This window comes from Harmonia axyridis, chromosome 6 (genome assembly GCF_914767665.1).
Source record: "Harmonia axyridis chromosome 6, icHarAxyr1.1, whole genome shotgun sequence".
Lineage (NCBI taxonomy): Eukaryota > Metazoa > Arthropoda > Insecta > Coleoptera > Coccinellidae > Harmonia > Harmonia axyridis.
The window spans coordinates 31,601,590-31,621,569 of record NC_059506.1 but is presented as its reverse complement, the minus strand read 5'-3'; the positions used below and the strand labels follow the sequence as shown (position 1 = coordinate 31,621,569).

The following is a 19,980-nucleotide window of genomic DNA, read 5'->3' as shown; positions in this document are numbered from 1 at the left end:
AATTAAGAAAAATATCGGATTCCAAATATTCAAATCTGCAAATTTAATGGAAAATCACTCAAATAAATATATTTCATTCAAAATAATATACATTCATAACGATATAGTAAAATTGTGGATTTTAAAATATATCACAATCCGACAACGTGATCTAACCATGTTGGGGACATGTAAAAATTGCGTATACTCCCTCTATCTATGGTTATTACTCTATGATTAAAAATGAATACTGAATAATTTTCAGGATGAAATACGAAAAATGGCAACAATGTGTGTTATTTTTCGACATTTCTATGTCAAACAGCACTGATTTCGATAAAACAATTTTTGAACCTTGTTAAAGCGTGTACCTTTCCATGATTCCATGGCATAACCTACAGAACACCAATTTAAATGCTATAATTCCTATTGGAAAACCCTTTATCTCACTCATCATCTTGTATACCCCCTTGAGATTATTCAATTAAAAAAAGCAGCACCGAAATCTCCAGGGGTCTCCTGAGTCATATTTGAATACCCTCCCCAACAACCAAATGAACCATTCGTACCACAACATTAATCACCAACCTGTCTGATCTCTACTCCAAAAAAAAAAAAGATCTTGATTAATGTTCCTATTACCCGAGACAAGACAGGCCAATTTCGTGATACCAACCTCTCAACATTCCCAAAACCAATAGATCCTAGTGCCCATTAAATGTTTAATTTGAGAGAACAGCCAATTATAGCTTGTGTAAATAAACAGTCCTACCAACCATGGCGCGGTATAAATTATCAAAAATTATTGATATTTCCCAACCTGCAAACGGCTGGCCCAGCGACGTTGGGCCCTGGTTGTAAATTATGGTGGAGAGGCCTGTCAGGATACTGCGGTATGGGGCCCCCGGACCCCCTTTACCCCCCCTTGTACCATGGCCATGGTACCCACCGAAGAACCCATTACCATTTTGGACCTTCACCATTTCTGTATTACCGTCCTAAATCATTCTTTATTGTTACAGGTGTGGACCAGTGTAAAGGTGGGAAATGAACGATTCAAGACGAAGAAAGAAGAGATAAATAAGGCTTAGTTGGGCTGGGAGTGACTCCTGAGATATGGGGTGAACGACCATCAGACTTACATTTTTTTTAAAAATTTTAGTGGATGAATGTTACTAACTATACTAAAAGACTTCGCTTTCACGTATGTTCAACAAATCAAACGTCAGTGTCTCAAGGACGTAACATTGTATGCCATTTGAAATATACGTCCGTATATTCGTGTATATTTGATTTAATGAGCTATTGAGCAATTCTTCTTGAATTTTGTAGTTTCAGAAATAATTTCTGTTTCTTTTGGTTGATATCTATATACATATTTAAACAAAGTGGGGCTAGTTTCCGGGGTCTGCACCAGGAATATCATCCATCATTGATTGGTATGCTAAGTTTAAACGTGTTGAAATGAGCACCGAAGACGGCGAACGCAGTGGACGCCCTAAAGAGGCTGTCAGCGACAAAAAAATCAAAAAAGTTCACAAAATAAACTTGAAAGACTGTAAAGTGAAGTTCGAGATAGCAGACATTGTGAAGATATCATCTGAACGTGTATCTCATATCATCCACGAATATTTGTACATGAGAAAGATGTGTGCAAAATGGGTGCCGCGCGAGCTCACAAACGATCAAAAGCAACAAAGTGTTAATGATTCTCAGCAGTGTATGAAGCTGTTTAAGTGCAATCAACCTGAATTTTTGCATCGATATGTGACAATGGATGAAACATGGCTCCATCATTTCAATCCGGAGTCCAATCGACAGTCAGCTGAGTGGACTGCACACGATGAACCGAATCCAAAGCGAGGAAAAACACAACAGTCAGCTGGCAAGGTTATGGCATCAGTTTTCTTGGATTCGCAGGGTATAATATTCATTGATTACCTCCAAAAGGACCAGACCATCTACAACGATTATTACAAAGCGTTATTGGATTGTTTAAAGGATGACATAATTAAAAAACGGCCCCATTTGAAGAAAAAAAGGTGCTCTATCATCAAGACAATGCGCCGTGTAACAAATCAATTCAAACAATGGCAAAATTGCTAAATTGGGCTTCGAATTGCTTCTGCATCCACCGTATTCGCCAGATCTGACCCCCAGCGACCTTTTCCTGTTCTCAGACCTAAAAAGAATGCATGCTAGAGCCAATGCAGAAGTAATCGCTGAAACTGATTTTCCTATTTTGAAGCAAAAGACAAATCGTACTACAAAAATGGTATCGAAAAGTTGGAAGATCGCTTTAACCGCTGTATCGCCTTCGAAGGCAACTATGTTGAATAACAAAATCGATTTTGCCAAAAAAAAAAAATGTGTTTTACTATGGTAGACCGGCGACTTTCCAATTGGCCTGTTATTACCGTTATTTTTCAAATATTTTTTGGAACGGAACTTATTCTAAAGTGAAAAAACCATATTTTTACGGCGTTGTCAAACTGTGCTTCAGACTATCTTTATAGACGGCTACCTCTGCATCAAATTACATGAAAACAGCTCAAAAAGTTCACTATCAACGTACATCCTTAATAAAAACTCACACAACAAACTTGCATCAATTCAAGCCTCCAAATCTGAAAAATTCGAGTCCGAACCTGCACTTTTCTTCCAAGTATCCCTACATGTTCACCTCACATTATCCTAACGTGCGGTTAGCGAGACAATCACTCTTGTTAACAGATTGAACGATGCCTCTTTGAGGCACCGACCGATCACGTGGACTTCAACCAGAAAACAATTAAAAACGATGGACTCACGTTTGGAATTAACGAGGTTTGAAACTGTTTCTCACATCTGTTCTCACCTCCGCATTTTAGAAGCAGATTTCAGGCTGGACAAGAGTTGGGAAACAAGAGGAGGCCACTTGAACCAAGAATACGACAAACGTTTTGAAGAGAATTGAATTTTTTTAATGATTTAATTCGGTTGAATTTAGATAGGCACTTAGCGCCTTGGTGATGACTGAGTACTTTTGGAACGCACAAATTGATCTCAGAAAATGCATTGTTTTTTACGACTGTACCATTTTGTACTTCCAAAGAACAAAATCCAATGAATATTTCATCGAAACAACTAAACCACAACATCAATTTAAGAATAGTGATATCGATGAATTAGTTAAAGATGCAAATGCCATTATATTGATTAAAAAGTAAATTGTATCAGTGAAATCAGGTTGATGATTACCATTCTTCAATAAAATGAACACATTTCAGAGAACTGAAACCATTTTAAGTACTGTAATTTCTTGCAAGATATATGGCTTTTATTAAGAAAAAAGTTCAGAAAATATGAGCCTACATCTGAGTTTTCACTAATTGAGATATTTTATGTTCGAGATTGCTAAATTAAACGAGTTGATTACAAGATTATTTTTCGAATTGACATTGGAAATTTTCGATTGGAAAATACAATAGAGTAATGAACATAGATAGAGAGAGTATACACAATTTTTACATGTCCTCAACATGGTTAGATCACGTTGTCGGATTGTAATATATTTTCAAATCCACAATTTTACTAAATCGTTATGAATGTATATTATATTGAATGAAATATATTTAATTGAGTGATTCCCGATTAAATATGCGAATGTGAATATTTGGAATCCGATATTTTTTCTAATGGTCAAATTTATAATAAGCAGAATATTCATTATTTTCTGTATTTACCTGCTGAAATCCTAGGTTTGGCAACTTTTGCTCTTCTAGTGTCATCGGTTGTTTCACGTCGTTTGGTGCGCTTGAAGTTTGTTTTCTGAATATTTAAGTATTTATTTCAATATATTTTGAGTTAATATGAAACGTTGATTCACTATGGGATATAAGAAGTGCGTTCTTTGTGGAGAAACTCGCGAATTGAGTGAAATATAGTATCTCTGATATGTTTTCATTTTCGCGCGCTTCATGTCAAATTTGATAGTTCATGTTGGGGACAAAATTTGCTTACTGAAAATGACATATGCTCCCTTTATCTAGGTTTACTCTGAGGTCTCAATGGATACCGCCCCAGCGTAAATAATGAAAAATCCAAAATACCTATGAAAAAACAAGTTTACCGCTTCATTCCCTCCATTCAACAAAGTGTCCCTGATCTCATTGCTAAGCCGAAACCCAGACATTGTTGTAAAACGCAAGGAATATTAAAAAAAAAATCTCAGCATTGTCCGACCTAACCTATTGTAGTGTGTGATTCCTTTACCTGAACCATCGCAAAGTGAATCCACCGACTATCGGGCCAAAAAACTTAACTTTCTACCTTTTGACGGGACACCCTGTGTATTGAATTCGGACACGCACTTGCCATAAATCAGTCGAAAAGGCATAAAATTTGTCATGACGATAGTTTTACGACTTTTGGCCAGATTTTAAATACAGCCAAATGAGAAGAAACGGAAGTCCAATCTGTAAATTGCGTGGTATTTTACGACGTTCATTTTAGGGCGGCTAAGATCAAAGGATTTCTGATTTGCGGAACATCGGAGCGATTCATTTGAAAGAAACTGAATCTCCTTTAAAGGATGTACATCAATTTGACAAAAGAGTATTGGAAAACTCTATGATGAGGAACGAACTGATTGGGTGAACCTATGGTGACGTCAATTTGAAGTAAAGACGTGTATCGTTTGTGAATTTCGTGTTTTCAACAGTAAAAAATGCTTGTGATTTCGACAATTTGAACAAATTAATTTTCCCTATAGAAAATCCTTGAAAGCATTTTAGAACAATATTGAATTCTAACCTTAAATAGATTGGCTATAGTAAGAATGTAATCCATAAATATAATGGCATTTGTTTGTGTGACTTCACTGATGCCACATTTGTGAAATTATCAGCGTGGGGATAATAAAATAACTGAAGAAATCTGTCATATATCATATTTTAACAGTTTCAGAATAGTATAAAATCTTAAACAAGTTGCAGAAAGGGCTCCTATACCTACACGAATGCGAAATTCGAAAACGAGCGACGAAGAAGCGAGTTTTCGAACGCATGAGTGTTGGAATTGCCTTCTGCAACGAGTATTAGACGATATTTTCTCTATTTCAGTCAAGTTAAGTGAAAAATTTTCGGAATTCAATGCAAAATTCAGATTACACATCCTAGTGACTTTTGTATTGTATCTTGGCAGTTGGTGTGACTGTTACGAGAATTGACAGATCACGGAATTTAAATCGTACGTTTCGAATTCTGAAATAATTTATAGTTAGACATTAAATTCATGAATTATGTCTGACGGAATCGATTAAACACCACCAGAATTAACAGAAATTTCGAAGAAAGTTGCAAATCATTTCACTTCATCCAAATTATATTATATCGAAAATTGACGTGTGTTGAAATTTGATATGATCGGAAGTTAGTATAGACAACCACAAAACGAAAAATATAACTAAAAACAATTCTGTAATGAGTTCATTACAGCACTGTTATTAGTAGTGTAATGAACTCATTACGATACTGAAATAGAGAATTGTCTTTTCCCAACTGTTTTCGAATTAGTTTTAACAAAATTCGACATATTTCTTTCAAACCGAAACAAAATTATAGCTGTTATCATATTTCCACTTTTTAATAACTTTCATCTTATTTTCGATTTATCTAATAAATCTAACTTGAATTTCCATCAAGTGAAAATACTTTTTTTGCTTCTATTCATTCGGAATAGTATTCTAATTTCAATTCAAACTCATTAAATTTTTCAACACTTAAAAATTTCTTGGAAACCCTTCCTAACTTCATTTTAATTTACAACTTGTCTTGCTCAACCAACGATATAAATTTAATTGCAGACGTAATAAATTATTCAATTTCGACAGAATTTTATTCTGGGTCGAGTCCTTTTATACCTTCTTGCATTCCTATGCTAATTTCCTTATTCAAACAAGCTATAACTCATTTCCAAGCTCTTCATACAAGCTCCAGATGAAATCGAAATCGATTCAATAATTTTTGGTATAAATAAAGATAAAATAATTGTTAGTCCTAATCTTCTCACGTGACTTACCAAGCTTTGGCCGCCATTCCAAAGTAGTAGATCAGCAGAAAAACGAAAGAGCAGTTGACGTTGTCCAGTCCATCGCCTACTTCTCCATTCTGACATCCACCTGTCATTCTGCCGGAGAACATCCTGAGGGCCCAGCCAATGCTGATGAGACAGTAGCAGAGGGCCATGCTGACCAGTGGGGGTGCCCTGGCTCTACCACCGCCAATTATGAGGGTCAAACCGGAACCGAAGCTGGTTACAAAGCAGATGAGTGCCCATAGGGATACCCAAACCTGAAAATTGAAAAAATAATTAGAAATTTATTTGTTTATGTGGGTTCGAGAGCTTCTGAACACTTGTTTCCGTCGCTGCTCATTTTTCGTATATGTAATTGTAACTGTACATTATCTTTTTATTATCCTGTTTTTTCTATATTTTTTCTTCATATACATAAGTTTAGAATCAGTATCAGTTTCAACTTTGCCTTCTCGTATATGATAAAGTTCATTTCCGAGAAATTTTTTCTTTTATTTTGTTTTATAGGAAAGACAGTATCCTAGAAATCAGAATCCTCTGAAGATGCTTACGTCAAGTGAAGAACCGACTAAATTATGGCTCAAAAACTTGAAATTTTCTATTTGGGTCGAAATTGCTTTTAAATGGGACACTCTATATTTTCCAACGCAGTTTGTTGGCAGCAGAATTGTCGAAATGCATCCAGCTACCGGTTTTCAAAAAATGTCATCCCTTTCAAAAATATTGAGTGTTTCGATTTCATTCTTACGATGACACACCATATATCAGTGACGGCTCGTGCCCTCGAGATGTGGGTCGGCCACACTCCGGAAAATTACGAACGTATATATCAAATTTATTAAAATTCATTAGTTCCAAAAAATGAAGTGATGAAATGTTATAATTAAATCCAGAATTTCACAAAAAAGCCGTTTCATTGAGGAATTATCCGTGAGCTGAATTTCGGAATCTATTTTACGTTTTCGACGTCTAGCACTCGGTGGCATTACTTCTGGGAGTTTTTCTACTTCTGAATATAAGCGAATGAAATACTCATCTTCTGTGCGAAATTTTTTCAGAGTCGATAATAAAGAAGTGATTCTGGCGTTGCAATGAGTTATATCTGATAACTTATGCTGGATTATAGAAAAAACGGGATCTGTATATGTAAAAATCAAATTAAAAGAGTGGAGAATGAACAAAAATTCGAAATCATTCAAAATTTTCTTCAGACCGGTAGCTTCACGTATTGTAATATCATCCCATTCATCTAAATTGTCGCTGATATGATCAAAAACTTCAATTAATTCTTCTCTCTTATCGAATATTGTTTTTACAGCGCGAGATTTGAAATTCCAACGAGTTTCCGAGCTAGAGGGTAATCTTTTTTTGCAAATTTCGTCTAGAATATTAGTGCGTTTACTTGATTTAGTGAAAAACGACGAAAATCCTGAAAGATTCGAAAAAAACACGCGACACTCATTGATTTTCTTGGTCGAATCTTGTAACACTAAATTCAATTTATGTGCATAACAGTGCGTGAATAGTGCTTGAGGAGCAATTGTTTTTATTCGCGCTTGTAACCCATTAATTTCCCCCGCAATCACAGCTGCCCCGTCATATGTTTGACCTACTAATTTAGTCGCTAAATTGAAATCTTTAAAATTGTCCAACAAGGTATTGAAAATATCATTCGCGGTTCGACCTTTACTAACATCGAAAAAACCCCAAAATCGTTCGGATATTTTACCTTCTCGAACGAAGCGGAAAATTACTGACATCTGACAAAAATATTTAACATCCGTTGTTTCGTCTATTTCCCAAGAAAAGCACGCAGAATTATTCATTTCCTCGCGAATTTTCTCCCTCGAAATTACAGAACTTTTGAAATCAGGATGTTTTCAAAGTTAGGAATATATTAATTATATTTTCATGATCAGACAATCAATACCTAACTACTATCGAACGGCATAAATAAGTTCTTTTCTGATTAAGACGTAATATCCCATAATTAACCATTCATTTGAATATATTAATTATATTTTCATGATCTGAAAATCAATAGCTACTATCGAACGGCATAAATAAGTTCTTTTCTGATTAAGACATAATGTCTCATAATTTAATAAAAATATAAATAAATACATAAATTAACCATTCATTTAATTATCAAATATTTGAAATAAACTGTGAAAAGTTGCTGCTTGACGCTCTGCAATAGGATAACCGGCCAGCCGACCCTGTGTATTGGGAAGCGAACTTACATCGAGTTGTTGTGCCGTTCTATTGAGTGGTCGTATTCTGGGCGTATGTCGTAGTATCTTTTCCTTTACGTAGCGCTCTCGGTAGCGCTGGTTCCGCCATCGGCTCTTGGCCGACCTAACGTGATGAGATGCTTTCAGTGACATTCCAGGGGTTGCAATTGTATAATTGTAACATTTGTGTTACATTTCAGACCTAATGTTACGGTGTTACGTACATTTCTGGAATAACCTGTTTGGGGTGATGTTACGAAAAGTAACCATTTACGATTGTGGTTTGTTACAATTTATGAAAGGGAATAACAACGCTGGATGCTTTGGAAATCGAATATTAGGTGGGTCCGAAAGAAAATATTGGCCGGTATAAGTTATATTTTCCTGTTCTGAGTGGAAATATTCATTACCGAGGGAATTTGGATATCGAAATCGATAACTCCGATTGAGTTTGAATGAATTGAATATCTAGAATTATTTTCTATTTCCCGATAATTTTTGGGTCGGCCCGGCCGACCCTGCCGACCCTGACGAGCCGTCACTGCCATATATAAATATTTTTCATTTATTTCGAGATATAATTCATTTTGTGTCTATTGTATAATTGTAATCAAGTCATATATAGGGTGTCCCATTAAAAAAAAAACTCTACTCTACATCTCTAAAAAGGTAATTAATTTCTATGGTCCGTTATGAAAATCATATAAACCATAAAAAATACTGAATTTTTCGGATATCTCGAACAGAATGCGAAATATACTATGCACTACGTTCATTTTATTTTGTTTAGCGATGAAGCGCACTTATGGTTGAATGGCTACGTCAACAAACAAAACTGCCGCATTTGGAGTGAAGCTAATCCTCAAGTGTATGTCGAAACACCGTTACATCCAGAAAAACTGACTGTTTGGTGCGCTTTATGGGCTGGTGGAATCATTGATCCGTACTTCTTCAAAAAACAATGATGGCCAGAACGTTACAGTCAATGGTGATCGGTATAGAGCCATGATTACTAACTTTTTCATTCCTGAATTGAACAACCATGATGTCCAGGAGCTGTGGTTCCAACAAGACGGCGCAACATGTCACACAGCTCGTGCCACAATCGATTTATTGAAAGACACGTTTGGTGACCGCCTAATTTCACGTTTTGGACCTGTGAATTGGCCTCCAAGATCTTGTGATTTAACACCGCTAGACTACTTTCTGTGGGGCCATGTAAAGTCATTGGTCTATGCGGATAAGCCACAAACCCTTGACCATTTGGAAGACAACATTCGCCGTGTTATTGCCGATATACGGCAACAAATGTTGGAAAAAGTCATCGAAAATTGGACGTCCAGATTGGACTAAATCGAGCCAGCCGTGGCGGTCATATGCCACAAATCATATTTAAAATGTAATGCCACAAGATTATCTTGCGGATAAATAAAATTCATGTCAATCGAATCATCCATCGTTGTTTTATTGCAATTTAAAGTTCTATAGCTCTAAAAAAACACCCGTTAGTTCTCGAGACGCATCAAATCTGAGACACCCTGTACACAAAACCACCTCAAAACCCATAAAAAACTCAAACCGTCACGTCCATCTCGAAATCCTCACAAAAAAAAATCAAATCAAAATCGTGCGGTATGGGTGGTGTGAACCTAAAGCCCTCCTCCCACCGACTCGTACCATCAATCTGCTCGCTGGTACGGAACCCACGGACCGCAGAACGATTTTCCGGCCGATAAGTACCGTGGTATGCGCTGGGCAAGACCACGGTGTATATACGATTGGTACACCCAACAACTGGACGTCGACGGTTGATTGTCATGCCTCAAGGTCTTCGATCTTGGAATATTGATGTTGTTTGTACTGCATTTTGTACGGTTGCGGGACGGCTTAACGAGGTGCTGATCGAACTAGATCCGTCCGAGGAGAGGAGAGATGCTGATGAACTCTTGAAGAGGTCGATTGGGGTCTTACCGGCGTGGTCGCTTGAAGCTGCAAGCTTTGTTGGTGTTAGGTTAGTGGCTTGGTATTTGTGTCTGTTTAAACGTATTCTTTTAGTGAAGATTTTAGTTGAGATTGGCGACAATTATGGCCAATTTGTGAACTAACGTTTGGACATTCATACATGTCTAGTCTCTTACATTCTCCATCCAGGAGTGTTGTATCCTACCCCCTCTATTTTTCCGTTTATGATCAACTGGAGCAATTGATACTGATCATCCCTAAGTATAGGGTGTATATTTTTTCGAGGTATATAACTTAAAGACACGTTTGGTGACCGCCTAATTGTGTGGCCTTCAAGATCTTGTGATTTAACACCGCTAGACTACTTTCTGTGGGGCTATGTAAGGTCATTGGTCTATGCGGATAAGCCACAAACCCTTGACCATTTGGAAGACAACATTCGTTATTGCCGTGTTATTGCCGATATACGGCCACAAATGTTGGAAAAAGTCATCGAAAATTGGACGTCCAGATTGGACTACATCCGAGCCAGCCGTGGCGGTCATATGCCAGAAATCATATTTAAAATGTAATGCCACAAGATTATCTTGCGGATAAATAAAATTCATGTCAAACGAATAATCCATTGTTGTTTTATTGCAATTTAAAGTTCTATAGCTCTAAAAAAAACACCCTTTACATGTCTGAAGAAGGCCGTTTTACTTCTTCAATATCTTTCTATCGGCATTTATACTGTCTAGCACCTTCTCGGTCCAAGAAATCTTGAGCGTTCTGCAACATTTCAAATGCTTCGATCCGCCTCAGAGTTGCCAACTTGGGTGTCCAGGCTTCCGTTCCATAAAAAAGAACAGAGTATATACAGCACTCAACCATTAGAAGACGTTTCTTCATGTTCAAGGATGCGTTACTTGGAAGTATTTTCATACGTTTAAATGCTGATCAAGCATACTCTTTCCTCGACCTTATTTCGATGTCTGGGTAAGTTATCCAGCATCGCAAGGACTTGACTCCACTTACTTACTGAATTTTGCTATGCTCTAAACCTTTAGAACCATGGTGGAAGCCATAATCAGTCTTAGTTAACTTAGTAATTTCCTTCGAAGTATATTTTGAACAGAAGTGGTGAGTTGTCTGTTTAGTAATACGAGCTTTCAGAAAGGAGTACCTTGGGTACTCTGAAGTATCTAATTTACTATATTTCAGTTCCTTTGATTTTTTGACAAAAAGTTACTTGAAGGTATCTTATGTAGATTCTGTTCAGAAGGAACTGTACTTCTACTCATGGTTGCATCTATGTTTGAAAATTGGCAATCTTTAGTTTTGATGTTGAAGATCTAAAAAGCTGTAGGGATGTGTATCCCAAGAATTCCGTCAGGTTCCTTAGTTAGGTCATCTTCTAATTGATTTTTTTATCAAAAGCAGCCTACTGTCGAGAGTTTTTCAATAGGAAGAATACCATTCAACTGTTTATGATTTCTGACATTTTTTATGTCGTTCGTGTTCAGTTGGTTATGCCATCCAATCATTGAAAGATACACAATATTGTGTAGAAATTGTAAAATTATTTAATCAAAATCAGAGCATGAATGACGAGGGCTCAAAAGCTCTTGATGCCAAGTCAGTGCTCTCCTTGAATTTTTTCAGTTTACATTCCGAAATATAAACACATATAAAACGAGCTTGAAGTTTGTTTTCTGAATTTCTGATATATTTAGGTATTTATTCCAATATATTTTAAGTTGATATGAAACTTTGATTCACAATGGGACATATGAAGTACGTCCTTTGTGGAGAAACTCGCGGATTGTGTGAAATATCCTGTCACTGTTATGTTTTCATTTCCACGCGGTTCTTGTCAAATTTGATAGTTCATGTTGGGGACAAAATTTGCAAACTGACATATGTCATATGCTCCCTCTATCTATGTTTATTACTCTTAGATTCTAGGTTATGAAATCCAATCAACTTGAATCAAAATAAATGTTCAAAACATTCATTCGATAAATCCTTACGTGAAAATCCCGAAAGTCAAAAGTTTCCTCGAACGATTCATCATAGGAAATAACACAATAAACCTAAAATCAAAACCTGGAATCACCGTCCGACGAACAGAACTCCAATCCCATAATTACCAAGAGTGCGTTGATCCATGATTGAAGGTTCGAGAGATTGTATACGTTGCTCCCAAAATAGAGACTCTCGTATTCCTGCAATTTATTCGAGCTTCGAATCGAATATCAAACACCGCTAGTTTTACAGCAATAATAAAAACGCCCAGTATAAATATTTACCCGATTCCGTTCACCAAACCATGTATCAACTAGAACTCCAGTTTATTAACCTGTAAATTCGTGTTGGCGCACAGAAAACAGAACATGTTTGTCGTAGTTTTTTATAAACATGATAGATATCGTTCAATTTTGATTCGAGGTGAAAAAAATTTCGAATCTCTTGTTCAAATTGGATATTTTTGAGGACTTTCTGTTGTCCCTAGCACTCAACATACATTATTATCTAACAGACAGTTTCTGGCCAAATCAAAGTAAAATCGAGCGTAAAATTCAACTTAACAATACAACTGTCAATTCTATGGTCAATCGTCATTTGGGTTGCTGAAAGTAAGGTTAACTCCTTTTATTTGAACATTCTGCCAGTTAACACAGTGATCAAATATTACACGTACCACGTACCTACATTAAGCATCATAATATTGGCTTTCTGAAACACATTTTAATTTTTCTTTTCAAGTTAAAAGCTCCAGATTAATTCAACACTGTACAACATTTCAGAAACCCAAATGGATTTGACATCGATGTTAAGTTGAACTTTGTGTCAGTTGAACAAAGATTTGATCAGTCTTTCAGAAACCGGGGGATTTTTTAATACTCTCATCTATATTCTATTGTTTCTCCAATCGCCACACTGGCTTCAACAGGTAGTTCATCGAGTAGTTCATAATTTAACAATTAATCTGAAAATCAATGAATCTTTCCACAACGAACAAATCTGATTTGATACTTCGTGAAGAAGACCCTTAACATAATTCAAAAGAACCGCATTCAAGAGATTCTTGAGGGGTATATCTCGACTTTGCACATATGTTGGGGTGGCATTTCAAGGAAACCGCAAAGAATTATAGACTTCCGGTCCAAGAAACCGAAAACCAACAAATTAGGCGGTATCTTCAAAAGACAGAAGCAGGAAGAAGTACCTCACAAGTACCTGATGTCATAAAAGATGATCCTCTTCAGTTTATAGGTACTTTATGGATATTTGGGATGATTGAGAATATGTTCAGTTTACTTTTCCACAAGAATTGGAATTTTGATTTCAGTAGAGATCTCGGTAGAGATCTGAAATCATCGAACAAGAAACATCGATGTGATGTCAGTAGCATCTGCACTCTTGTTTACCTGTTGATTCACACTGAAAATCTATCCCAAACATTCCATATCTTTGAGCTTTAAGTTTTTTGAAGCTAGTCATGAAGTTGCTTCATTTACACATCAAAACTTATCTATTTTTTGAAGTGTGATATTTATATAAGTAAGTTTTGAACAGCTACCTAATTCATCGATGTTCTTCAAGTGTTTCAAGTTTCAACGAAAAATGACAAATACTTTCTAAAGCATTCAGCTTGTCAATTTTTCTGGTGATATAAAAAATTTTGCAAGATTCTTAGGAACATCGTTCTATAATTGAACACTTCAACCGATATTCTTCAAATGAATGAAAAAACATGAACATGAGTCTAAAGCTCCAATACAGTTGAATAAATCTCGCAACATTTGTTTTTAGAGACTTCAAACTTACCCCTAAAATCCCTTGATGCATGTTTTATGAAAGTTATAGTGTTTCAAGTGAAAATTACTTTTGCCATGAATGGATTATGGTTTAAGATCATTTTTGGCTCAATATTGTCAAATATCAAACATTTAAGAGTACTAACAGAGGTCTATAACCAAGCAAAAACATAATACCGCTAAAGAATATTAGCATTTTACAAAATTGTGAAGTCTATTCGTTGTTTTCTTTCTTTTGGGTTAACTATTCTTCTTTAGTTGATTAGTATTCGTCATCTTAATTAAGGAACTCACCTCTGCAAACCTCTTCTCGTGCTCCTCAAACAACGAATTGGTATCACAAGTTGGTACACAACCCCCATATTCATCTCTAGTATACCGGGGCGCGCAATTAAACTTCTGGACAGCAGGATCAACAGGAGCAGTAACATCAATACCCTTATCTTTTGGTCCTTCCATACACATATGCTCATGGTTGTTTTCCACAGGAAACCTGGAGCAATTCAAGGCTTCAGGCCACGGAAACCCAAAACCTCTCAAAACTGGATAACATCTGGACCTAACACTCTCACAGAGTCCCCTACAGGGTCCTATAGGATTCGCCACTTTTTCCGTACACATAGGAACATAAACCGAACATAGAAATAATTTCAATTGGGAACTACAACCGTATTGTATCAGTGGAGAAAATGATTTTAAAGTATAATCAGCTTCTTGTTGTTGATCGTTACCGCCAAGATTCGGCATACCTGTCATATTGTACCCCAAACCAGAGCATAGATCAATTCTAATCGGTTCGCAAGTCCTCAATGGTTCACCGAGAACACAGACAACAACTGTCAACAATAGCCAAATCGGCGACATTTTGCGTAAACGAAGGAGTACCAACACACGTCGACTCGCGACCAAAGAACGCTGAACACTGACGGAACGTATCGACTTCTTTGACCGACTGAAGCGTTTCTGGTAGATCTTCGAGGAAAGGTTGCTTTTAGTAGGTAGACGTCCGATGGTTGCGATCGGGTTAGAGGAATGTAGTCGTCCCGAAAGCTCGGATGCCGGCCGAACTTAGCCGATCATGTAAATAAGCTTGGAGCTAAAGCTGGCTCTCTGCTTTCGCCGATGTGTATTGTGAAGCATAAAGAGATGCGATTGTTCTCTGGTTAGCAGGGCCGTATCGGGCGGTTTTGTTTGGAATTTTTTAGGTTGATTGACTTGGAATGTGGATGGTGACTAACAAGGTTGAATGATGCGGTATTTGTTGTTTTGGGATTGGAAATAGTAACAAAGTTGAGAGTAGAGACTTCCTTATTGTGTTTTTTTAGAAAATTCTGGAATCTGCTTGGAGGATTTAACATAGCATGATTGAAAAATTCCTTGGATTTTCGGAGGAAATTCTTCATTCATAGCACAAATTACTAAAGAAAGTATCAAAACTTTATAGCTGACTTAATGTTATATTTATGTAATGTTTTCGTTAAATTAGTCAATAAACCAGCAAAGTTACATAGGCTTTGCTTCCACCGTTTTTTTTCGAAATTCGAGGCTTTATTGTAAAAAACTCTATTATAAATTTATGATTCAAAGGATTGTCCATCGCTAGCCACTATATTTACCATTTTTCGGGCAGCGTATGAATACAAGCGTTGAAAAAATTGATCATCCTTTGAAGCGATACACGAATCGATCCAATTTGCCAAGCCGTGTGCCATTAATCGAAACAAGTGATAGTCTGAGGGAGCAACGTCTGGAGAATACGGCGTGTGAGGTAGGATTTCCCATTTCAACATTTCCAAGTATGTCTTGACCACTTTCGTAATATGGGATCGAGCATTGTCATCCTGTAAAATCACTTTATCATGTCTCTCGTTGAATTGCTGCCGTTTGCCTTTCAATGCTCGGCTCAAACGCTTCAATTGCGTTTGATAACGATCGCCTGTGATTGTTTCAGTCGGTTTTAACAACTTATAATACACTACGCCGAGCTGGTCCCACCAAATATTGAGCATGACCTTGGAACCGTGAATATTCTGTTTGGCCGTCGACGTGGAAACTTGGACGGGATATCCCCATGATTTTCTGCGCTTGGGATTATCTTAATGAACCCATTTTTCCTCTCCAGTCACAATGCGAAGCAAAAATCCCTTCCAACTTTTCTTGCAAGCAGTTGTTCACAAGCAAACAAACGTCGTTCAACTTCTCTCGGCTTCAACTCGCACGGCACCCAATTTCCTTGTTTCTGAATCATTCCCATGACTTTCAGGCGTTTTGAAAAGGCTTGTTGCTTCACTCCTAATGATCCTGCCAATTCTTGTTGCGTTTGACACGAGTCTTGATCAAGTAATGCCTCCAATTCTGCATCTTCGAAATCCTTCTCTCTTCCACCGCCATGCTGGTCTTCGACGTCAAAATAACCGTTTTTGAAGCATTGAAACCACTCTCGGCATAATAGCGGCCTCACAAAAGGTTTAAAAACCGCATTCGGCAGTGACACGTTGAGGATAAAGAGAGTTTTCAACAATCGTTCTAAGATTTTCCGAGCCCAAATTCTACTTATCAACATAGCATACAAGGGGAAAATGGGCCTCATCGCTGAAGCTGATTTTTCGATGAAAATTCGGATCATTTTGATGCATTTCAAGTTCCCAATCAGCGAAAAATGAAGAAACGACCTTGCTGGTGATTGATTAGCTTGAATTCTTGTGTTAAATGAACTTTGAAAGTCTTAAGACCTGAGCCTTCATGCAAAATATGGTGTCATATCGTTTGTGGTATGCCTTATTTCCAAGAACGTCAAGAAATCTACTAACCTGGGTTTTCGTCAATACTACGAGATACTGCAGCAATATTTTCAGTTTTTCTCGAGCAACGCACACGATTTCGACTGTTCAGATCACTTACTTGCCCCAACAGCTCGAATTTTTCTAACAGTTTCTAACGACTCAAAAGCGCTTTAGTTTTGTTTTTTCGTTTTCACCATTTTGTAGTGAATTTTAATGCGTTGTTGAAACATGTATCGTTCCATTTTTATTTAAAACATCTCGTTTCTATCTGAAAATATCTCTGTTGAATGTTACACATTCTATACAATTGGACAAAACAGAAGTTTCTTCTAGTACACTATTAGAATTAGTATCTCCATATTATAATTATTTATAAGTTCTTCCAAATTGCCCTTTTTTTGGAAATATATCGTACAAAATTGAGTCGAAATAGATATTAAATCTGTTTCATCCATATTTATTCATTAATCGTGATGGATTTAGATAACACTCTATCATCTGCGTTATCTAGAATGCGTAATCTCAATTCAATATGGTTTTTGTCGATCACAATTGTATCGGATTTGATACAATCAAAATATACGAGCTAAAATCAATACACCTTGTTCATTTTGCACGTGTGTTGAATAAACATTTCACCTCCGATTGTACTTTTAATAATAGGCCTTCTGTTTGCTCTATCGACATGCAATGAACAACTCCATTATTATGCAGTTTACCAATTTGCATCAGATATGAGTTCTGGCAATTATATGTTGTTTTTGCTGAGAATCAGTCGGTATTTTATGGAAAATAGATGTCGATTTCATTGTGAAGTGATATTTACAGATATTCAAATATTCTATCAGATTTATTGAAATGAAAATGAGGAAATCACTGACCTAAAGTTAGGGCCTTTTTTTTGCATGAAGCTTGAAATTGTTATTTTACATCTACTTGTGAAATTTCAACTCGGTGGGATTTGTTATCAATGAAATATTATTTTTTTCGATATTCTACTTCAATTTTCTATGGTTCTAATCATGGTGTAAATAAGAAATTTTGCAAGAACTTTGAAATTCTGACTCACACAATATAAACGCAAACATTTCAACTGGATCTGTAATCACAAAAATATTGAGTATTTCTTTTTTCAATATTTTTTTTTTATTTTATATGGTTTTCATGAAGTATTCAGTTTGAAATTTCATACAGAGCTTGATATTGTATTTTTCAATCAAGATTTCCCAATGTCAATTCGAAAAATAATCTTGTAATCAACTCGTTTATGAATTTATCATATAAGGATTTGAAATATTTCGGCTAGTACTGCCCTGTCTATTCTAAGCAAACGCGCCAGCTATTTCAGTCAGGTTACCGGATATAACAAATCCTCTTTTAAGTAGCCGGTCAACTTTTTACAGGCAACTACTGTTTATTAATAATTGTTTACATTTAGGAAGTTAGATAGGTATGAACACATATTTTGAGAATTTATTAGCAATTATGCAACAATTTCTGGAAAATACCGGTAGATTTCACGAATTCAAAAATGTTTAGAATGAAGGCTTTATATTTCACCGTAAGAATGTAGAAATTCGCTATAAAACCTAGAGAGGCAAAAAATCAAGGAATCAAAATTCGAAAAATCGATTTCTTGGAAGCTGGATAACACATGATAAAATTAGTATTGCTATCATGATACTAAATACTAAATCAGAGTCTAAATTAGCAATCATTATGCTCAAAAACGTTAACCTGCCCATTTTCAAATAAAACTTGTGAAAACATGAAAAATTATTGTGAAAATCAAAATCTACATCATCCATCATCACAAATCTCAACACATGGTATTTAAGAAACCAGGAATCACCATATTATGAGGTCTAGAATCTATAATTCAAAGACTGAACTTTATTTATCATCCTGTATGGGGAAATTTAGCCTTAAAATAGTAAATAATACTTATTTTTTTTTAATATCAAAATGAAAACTTTTATTGGCGAATGTTGTCTTCCAAATGGTCAAGGGTTTGTGGCTTATCCGCATAGACCAATGACTTTACATAGCCCTAGAGAAAGTAGTCTAGCGGTGTTAAATCACAAGATCTTGGAGGCCAATTCACAGGTCCAAAACGTGAAATTAGGCGGTCACTAAACGTGTCTTTCAATAAATCGATTGTGCCACGAGCTGTGTGACATGTTGCGCCGTCTTGTTGGAACCACAGCTTCTGGACATCATGGTTGTTCAATTCAGGAATGAAAAAGTTAGTAATCATGGCTCTATACCGATCACCATTGACGTTCTGGCCATCATTGTTTTTGAAGAAGTACGTACCAATGATTCCACCAGCCCATAAAGCGCACCAAACAGTCAGTTTTTCTGGATGTAACGGTGTTTCGACATACCCTTGAGGATTAGCTTCACTCCAAATGCGGCAGTTTTGTTTGTTGACGTAGCCATTCAACCAGAAGTGCGCTTCATCGCTAAACAAAATAAAATGGACGTAGTGCGCAATACGTATTCCGCACAGAACCATTATTTTCGAAATAAAATTGCACTATTTGCAAGCGTTGTTCAGGCATGTGTCTATTCATGATGAATTGCCAAACCAAACTGAGAATAAATCACTTGACAGCTGTTAAATCGGTTGCCATCTTGAACAGTAATGCCAACTTAAAGTTATATACCTCGAAAAAACACCCTATAGTATCATATTGGAATCCACAAAGTACGATATTTCTTCGAGCATCTAATTTGAATTTCAATCAAACCATTCTGAATAAACATAATCCCAACTCTATAATCAAGCCGACATAACTTGATTATACACAACGGCCCTTTGGAGATATCAACGATAAGTCAAGAACGAAACCGCTGTTTACCAAACAATGTAAACGTTCGTTTACATATCCCCAAGATCTAAGATATTAATTCTCGAAACGAACAGATTTACGGTAGTTTTCGGCATTTCAGGGTAGTCATGCTTGTTTATCTAAAAACCCGAAAAGCAAGACGGTGGTCTTAGCGTCATTGTTTTACGTAAACTTATCCTACACTTCAAACGCGGTTATCGCATTATAGATAATCCTTTAATGATCCTTGATAGTGATAAAATTAAGATAAAACCGTTGCGGTTAATTAAAAAAAATTTTTCAAAGATGA

The 19,980-nt window shown here is 36.3% G+C and overlaps 1 protein-coding gene across 1 annotated transcript in view; it reads right to left on the bottom strand.

Moving 5' to 3' along the window:
- Nucleotides 1–15,035, bottom strand: part of LOC123682481 (frizzled-4-like) — a 43,753-nt gene extending 28,718 nt beyond the window's left edge. Inside the window, exons 1-2 of the mRNA XM_045621112.1 lie at nt 14,348–15,035; nt 6,040–6,311 (exon numbers count right to left, since the gene is read on the bottom strand). Coding sequence (XP_045477068.1) covers nt 6,040–6,311; nt 14,348–14,917 — 842 coding nt within the window. The 5' untranslated portion in view covers nt 14,918–15,035. The remainder of the gene's footprint in view (nt 1–6,039; nt 6,312–14,347) is intronic.
- Between the last annotated feature and the right edge of the window lie 4,945 nt (nt 15,036–19,980).